The 7,500-nt window shown below is 46.0% G+C and overlaps 1 protein-coding gene across 4 annotated transcripts in view; it reads left to right on the top strand.

The window, feature by feature from the left end:
- Positions 1-292: 292 nt before the first annotated feature.
- Positions 293-7,500, top strand: part of kcc (solute carrier family 12 member kcc) — a 385,343-nt gene continuing 378,135 nt past the window's right edge. For 3 of the 4 annotated variants that reach the window (XM_042999483.2, XM_086534210.1, XM_042999451.2), the window contains exon 1: positions 299-470. In XM_042999483.2, coding sequence (XP_042855417.1) covers positions 386-470 — 85 coding nt within the window. In that variant the 5' untranslated portion in view covers positions 299-385. Of the gene's footprint in view, positions 600-7,500 lie in introns of all 4 variants that reach the window. The other variant, XM_042999495.2, reaches the window with a different exon arrangement.

Below are 7,500 nucleotides of genomic sequence, written 5' to 3'. Positions count from 1 at the left end.
ATGGAAACCTACACGTACGGGATAGAAACTTAAACGTGCTGGAGAAGGTTCCGTGTCAAGTGTCAGCTGAGTGAAGTTGCTGAACCCTGCCCCGCGCACCTGTCTGGCGGACGTACGATGCATTAAACTTCTTTTCGTGCTTATTTAATGAAAATTGAAATGATTTTTTTGATATTATGATGTTTTGACTGTTAATATTAAGATATTGTTTGTATTCTAATCTAAAAATGAAATGTTTCGGTAGTCACGGTAGGAAACATGTTTTCCCTCCGCGGCAGCGAGTGTCAACAGTCAGTTTGACGTAAGCCGTTGTGGGGTGTGGGTGCGTTTGCGTCAACTCTGTGGTCTTGAGTGACTTGCCAGTGGGATTCACTGTGTCTTCGTCATGAGTGAGCGGTTCAGGGTGTCCTCTGTAGGGGACGGTGGGTCGCGAACCAACTACGGCGCTACTGAACATGATGACTTCGACGGTAAGGGGAGCAGTTCGGTGGCTACGTCACCTGTGGGTGGTGGTGGTGATGGAGACAGTCTTGCTAGTGTGATTGCAGCGGATGATGACCTGCAAAGCGCTCCGCCACTTAGCTTCGGCATGGCCAACGGTAACTAACATTTTCTGACTCTCTGCACCCGCCCGCGCCCACCGCCCGCTGCCCTTCCCAAGGAGCGGGACAGGCGTCCGGGTGGTGGGCGGAGGTGTTCTGACGTGTTGCGGTTCACTCACCGCATGGTCACTACCTCACTCTGCTTCGTACTAACTTGTGCACCTCTTTTGCTTGCTTGCATGCGGATATGTAGATAGATTATCTACTAATAATACCGGCTGTGTTCCGTGCATGGTGTTTGCGTCATGCGTCGTTGAGATCTCCTCATGAGTCACTCGGGTCGCTATAGCGGGGTTGACGCTGCGACTGTCAAAACAGATGAGGTTCTCACACAATGACTCAAGCTTCTGTGGAATTCGCAGCCCATTTCACTGCCCTCGTAGTTTCTTAAGTTAGACACACCGTTTACAGACCATAAATATTACAAGTATTGCGTATGGCTATTTAAAAAGTAATCTTTGAAATAGAAAATGGAAAGTGGTCGACCCATATTACGGGATCCAACCCTGAATCGCGCTGCCAGACGCACGAGCGCCGCCCCCTCAACCAACACCCACGAGGGAACATGCCCGGAATGGGCACTCCCCGATCGATGACTTCACCCAGGGTACCGTAAGCCGGGACTGGGAGGGCGTGGGAGAATGGAGGAGAAATTTAGAGAAGAAATAGAAAGAGATTGCATCCGCGCTTGCCACGTTGTCTCTCGCTGTGATGATAATGGCTGCCAAAAAACTCACCCATATCATGTCGCTATGAAAGTTCATTTCTCTTGTACTTCCGCTTCCCAGGCTCCTTTGTCTTGCCAATTCCATATGTATATTACTCTGGCCAGAATCGCTGTGTCAGCCGCATGTCCCATGAGATCACTTCCTCACGGCACCTTCCAGCTGTTCTGTTGGTCGAATTCCAATGTGAACGGAGTAACGTCCATGGCTGCATTACAGTCCACCCATTATTTTCGTTGTTATAGATTCTTGACAGTAATTCAACCATGTGCAGAGTTCCATCTTCCGTCCTTCACCCAAAAATCGTTAAGGCCTTCCTGGGTTCTCGAAATGAGAGAAAAAGTCAAACTGCCAGTGAAACTCAAAGTTCCGGTCGAGCATGAGTTAAAACTTTATGATGGAAAGTCAGATTGAAAAAGTATCTGGAATCTTCTGGTGGAAATTAATTAATTCTTTTAATATATTTCCTAACCTTGTTGAGCTGAGAGCTAAACCCACATAGTTAAAAATTATAAATTGCTTCCAAAGTCAATACCGAAAGGGAAATGAGATTTTAGTTTGCAGGATTAATAGTGTTGCAGCCATGAGGGAGACATTTTGCTATTAATTTTCCTACATACTTGATCGAGAAGATTGTTAAAAAGTAAGCAAGCTAGGGGAATCTATAATGCATTGTACACTCGTGTTGATGCTTGAATTTATACATGAACATTTCACCACAATAACATCGAGAACGAATGTTATGACGCTCGCATTTGCCATGGAAAGTTCGCTGGTAGCCATGGCCATTAACCTCATTTCTTCTTCTTCTTTGTTCGCGGGCGTATATTGTTCGTCTTTTTATCCTGCTACATTACCTTGCTACTCTCATACGTCCCCATGTAGCAGAGTGTGAAAGGTGTTCCGTTTTAGTGTGAGTGTACCCCGGGGTGCTTTGAACTCTTGGCTCGCCTGTCGCCCGCTGTCTCACTGTCTGCCATTGATTATTGCGCCTCTCTCATACCGATGCTATTGATTAACCTCTTAGCTGCATTCGCATTTAAACCGGTATTGGTTGGTGTTTTTTCCATCTGCATTTAATGTATTTATCTTGGCTATTCAATGATCGTTTCATCGCTCGGAAATTTCGGCATGGATCACGCTCATTCCGACTTATTGATCGGTCTGTATCGGCTGTACCAGACTTCTGCTGGATGCATGTTTTACGATTTGGTTCTTGACTCGCTATTGTGATTCGGTTACCACCTGCGTGGGGTTGTTTTTTTTCTTCACGCTATGCTGTTATTTGTGAATATATATGTTGGCAGGGATTGCTTGTGTTTGCTTCATCTCGCCAATATATGTTCTCATGTGAGTAGTATAGCTGGATGTTCTTCTGGGGATGGTATGATTTAACCTAGAACATTGCACATGGAGTGTGAGCTAGGATTATAGTTGTTGATGAGGTTTTGATTAATATCGTTGATATTGCATCAGCCCGCGCTTGCAGGTTCAGGAGCCTGCTGTAGCCTGGCCACATACTTGCCTGCAGATGTCCCTGATAGGCCATTCCCAACTGGAGTCCTGCCAAGTTATTACCGTTATTATTCTGTCTTCCACCTCATCCCACATTCTTCCCCTTGTACTGAGGACGGAATGTTTTCATACATGCATACTAATACCTCGGTGGGCTAAGAAAGGAAGCAATGTTTCCGAGTCAGTGAGTCACGCTTGGTCACACTTGGAGGGAGGGGATCTCAGCAAGCGTGAAGTACAAGCAAAGGCTGAGTCCTGAGCGGCCAGGGCGGAGAGCCACGGGCCTTTGGGGAGTCGATTGACATTTAGGAGCTGACCTGCAGCTGTCAGGGCGCCACGCGGACATTATGCGCCTGCGCATGGTAGGATAGGGTCGTGGAAGGAGGTGGCAGGTGGGAGTTTTGCCCACTGATGCCGGGAACAGAGCCGCCCACTGTGGTTTCATTTTATTTATTTATTTATTTATTCTTTACTGACAGATGTTTTCATAAACACATAGTCACCAAAGAATCAATTAGTAGGTCTGCCTGGACACACCTTTTTACCCCTTCCATTTATTTTCGGGATATTTTTTCGTTCTAACATTATCATTATCATCATCGTCACTATCAATCACCACAATACCAATGTAAACAGCAATAGAAAAACATTTTCTCCCGATAGCTCCAGGAATGGGGAAAGCAAATGAGGTCAGGTAGGTATGCTAATTAACTCCTTAGGGGCTCGGCTTTTGTGGAAACATCTATGCGTATAATAGATAATTCAAAATGGCTGTGGACAACGCAAGTATACAAGCACTCCCGGTATCACCGGGTCAAAACATGTGTGTTGGTTTGTGCCATTTGTCATAGACAAAATCGAGATCCAAGAATGAAAACTTTTTCCTCAAAACTGTAACACATTTTCAGTGCTTCGTTGTTTTCGCAGCAGGCCAAACATGATGTGCTCGAAAGCTTGTTCATCTCCTAAACTGACATTGAAATAAAACGAGCAGATCACGAACGATAGCATCCCGACAGCAGAGCGACAGCAGAGCGACAGCAGAGCCTCCAACAGAAACCTCTCCCGTGCGCCCTCTCGTGCCCGACGCAGCAGGACAACGACAGGTTCATTGGGCAGGATCGGGCGAGGGGATGCTAGAGTCAAGTGCCCCTTCATTGATTATCTGACTTTGCTTTGTGTTTCCTGCCTCGAGTGTATTTGATAAAGAGCAAAGTATAATTTATACATACAATTGGAAGATAGCATCACGATCCCTTATCTGTGAACACGAGAGCAGTCAAACATAAAGATATAATTGCTAAGCAAATCCGGAATATAGTGTGGAAACGAGAGCTGAAACATGCAAACGAAATCTGAGTCAAGAATCTGAATTTACATCTGAAGGAAAGTGATTTTTCCTCGTGCAGTTGCATATATCCCCTTCATGTCAGCTTTGCCTTGTGACTCTTTAAAGAAAGCATGCCCCACTTTAGCCTTCCTTTCGGCCCCTTCGCCCGCACGACTGGCCGCTCTGGTTGCATCCGGATAAGGGTCGGGATTATCGACGTCCACGGCACGCGGTATGGAATAACGATGATTTGTAGACGCATTTGGGGCGTTCGGTCGATGCTATTGACGATGGCATTGCACGTTGCAAGTTGGGTGGTGTTTCGCGCCGATTCTTCCTTTCGGCGGTCTTACTCTCGTAGTCAGTTGGATTTGTTTTTATTTTTATTTATTTTACTTCTCGTCCCGTTTTCTCCCTTTATTGATCAACTTGTACGCTTGTCTTTATATCTGAACTATTTTTTTCAAGATTTCATTCAGTTTGGCTGTGTTTTTTATCTTCAGCTTTATGCTCCAATTACTTCTCCGCTTCCACTCTGTCATCATCGTCACCCTCTTCTTCCTCTTCGCCTTCATTATCATCCATCACCACCAACATTATTACCAAACACCACCATCATCATCACCATTCTTGCTGCTCTTCTTTCTCTTGATCTTCCACTTCTCCCTGCATTTCTTTCGCCAGCACCATCGCCTCTGCATCGCCCTGGCGAGCAGAGAGTGACAAGGGGCTTCGAGACGGCCGCGCGCGCGTGGGAACGAAGGCGAGTGCGGTTGGCCGCCGCGTCACCTGTGGCCTCTGGAGGTGCTGGGGGACAGGGGTGGGGGCGGGGGTAGGAGTGAAAGTAGGAGTAGGAATAGGATTGGAGATGGAAGTGGGAGTGGGAGTAGAATTGGAAGTGGGAGTGGGAGTGCGAGTAAAATTGGAAATGAATGGTATGGGAGTAGAAGAATGAGATGTGTTGAGTTTTGAAGATGAGGGGGAGAACTAAATTTAAAGTGGGAATGGGAGTAGAATTGGAAGTGGGAGTAGGACTAAATTTAGAAGTGGGAGTGGGAGTAGGAGTAGATTTGGAAGTGGGAGTGGTTCGCAGGAGAGGGAGGAAGGGGAAGGCCTCGGAAGTAAGAGTGTAGATGGAAGAGAAAGGGATGAGTGGGGATAAAGATGAGAGGCGAAGAGAGAGGGAAAGCGGGAAAGAGACGGAAGCAGAAGGTAAGGCGGTAGAAGAAAATGGCAAAGGGAGATAAGGGAGAGAGGGAGAGGGATAAGAGAGAGATTGAGAATGAGAGAGAGGATGACGAGGGGAGATAATGAACGTGTTAGCCCTCGAGGCGCAGAGGTATCGGTGGCGTCGCCAGGGAGACGCGCCGTTGTTGGGAAGCCAGTCCTAACAGAAATCTTGCAACGGGAGATGGAGCGGCGATGAGGGAGCCTCGGAGGAGCAGCGTTCGTGCTTGCTTGCCTCTTTTGCCTCCTGCTCCTCTGGGCGTCCTGCGCTGCACGGCCCCGAGACTGGCAGGTCGTGTCAGGCTCATCCTCTGCGCTCGAGAGGGAGGTGTCGTGCGCCTGTCAGGGCAATTAAAGCCCAGCTGGTGTCTTCAATTGTGTCGTCTTTCTGGATTTACGTGCGAGGCTTTGTATTCTAGTTCCAGTCGCTAGGACGCGCAGGAGAGTACTCCCACTGGTGCGGGGTCCCCATCACCTCATACACGTTATGTGAATCAAGTGATGCAGAAAATTAAATACATTTTCATTTCGTTTTGATGTGTATTCACATTTCATTTTCCTTACTCTTTATTTAATCATAAGTGATATTCATATTGGTCTCTTATCTATCTCTTTACATTTTGTTTCATTTAATAATTTCGACTTTTATGCGAATACATTTTCAGTAATATTTTCTAAAGTCGTTTTTCGCATCAGCAGAGAAATGTTTTGCAAACAATCACTCGTTTCATGGCCGTTAAAGGAAATACGAGAATATCAAAGATTCCCCCAAAAATTCCTTTTGCCTGTTTCATTTATTCATGGCATACCAATAGCAAAAGTCCAGCGGGTGTTTGAAGTGTAAAAAGCACTAAACTCTCATCAAACGTGATTGCAAATCTGCGATAGCGATCGAGAGGGTTTTGATGAATTGACAAGTAAGAGGACTCGTTGGGAGTTTGCCATTTTCAGCTAATTTTGGCTAATCCATTAAGGTAAAAGTTGGTTCCCAGATGTCCTTAATAACCACGTTCTAATTGCGGGAATATGCCTTTGTAGCGGCTTTTAAAGAGATGATGCGGCTCGCATGAAGCAATATCCTGTTCTTAGGGTGTTTAAAGTTGCTGTTTACTCTGTTAAGGCCATTTCATTTACGCGCTGCGATGGAGGATTATGATATTAACTAATAGATATTCCCTGCCAACGTGATGCCGGCGACTCTGAGCCCGACACCGAGTCAGCGAGTCCTCACTTCTGCCGCCGTTGGCAATCGCCCTGACTGGAGGCTGGCTGATCTCGGCAGCTCCCGTCTTTAATAGAAATATGGTCGATGAAGCCGAGCAAGAATCTTCGCGTGTGTCAGGTTATTTAGTCTACAGGTTGCTTATATTATGTGCCAGATTTGCTGAAAGATATTAACAAGCGCATATTGATTTCGCTGAGTAATATTTCACGGAGCCGAAGTTGCCCGTGCTTGTTTATTTATGTATGTATACACGAATAATACAGTTGCATTACTGTCATGGGTACATTTGATCATCTTAAGGTAGGCCCCAAGTCCGACTGCCGAATAGAAATGCTGCGATGCCCCTTTAAACATAGTTCAGAATGAAACGGTCTAGTATTACAGAGGAGTTCGAAGATAGCATTCAATCCAATCGGTAAACAAATGCTGATGTGGAATGGAAATAGGCGTGTATATACAGAGAGCCAGCTGGCTTTCTGTCTGCTTGTCTTGTCGGGGGAGAGACAGGCGCCATTAGAGGTATGTTGATGGTTGGCATGGGATTGTCGATAAAGGGAATGGCGATCGGGAAGGATGGCAGAGGATAGGGAAGGATAGACTACGGGACGAGTTAAAGTAACTGGAATGATGGAATTTTAAGCTAGCAAGTGTTAATTGAGAGCGAGAGGGAATAAAATCTCGTATAGTAAATAAAGGGGAATAGAAACTGAAAGCTATATTGTAGCTGAAATCTTGATGCTTTATTTTTACTAGCGGCGCGGTAGAGCATTGGTGTGTAGAGAAGCCATGCTATTATGAAGTCTCTCTGCAGAGGGAAAGAAAGCTATTGCTTTCTCGAGAAGAGAGTAGACTTTTAAGGCGAGAGTTCAGTGGTGG

The sequence above is a fragment of the Penaeus japonicus genome, unplaced genomic scaffold, assembly GCF_977035675.1.
Source record: "Penaeus japonicus unplaced genomic scaffold, GWHDUDI00000001_assembly GWHDUDI00000040, whole genome shotgun sequence".
Lineage (NCBI taxonomy): Eukaryota > Metazoa > Arthropoda > Malacostraca > Decapoda > Penaeidae > Penaeus > Penaeus japonicus.
Note: the sequence above shows the minus strand (reverse complement) of the source record. Positions and strands in the feature narration are given on the sequence as shown.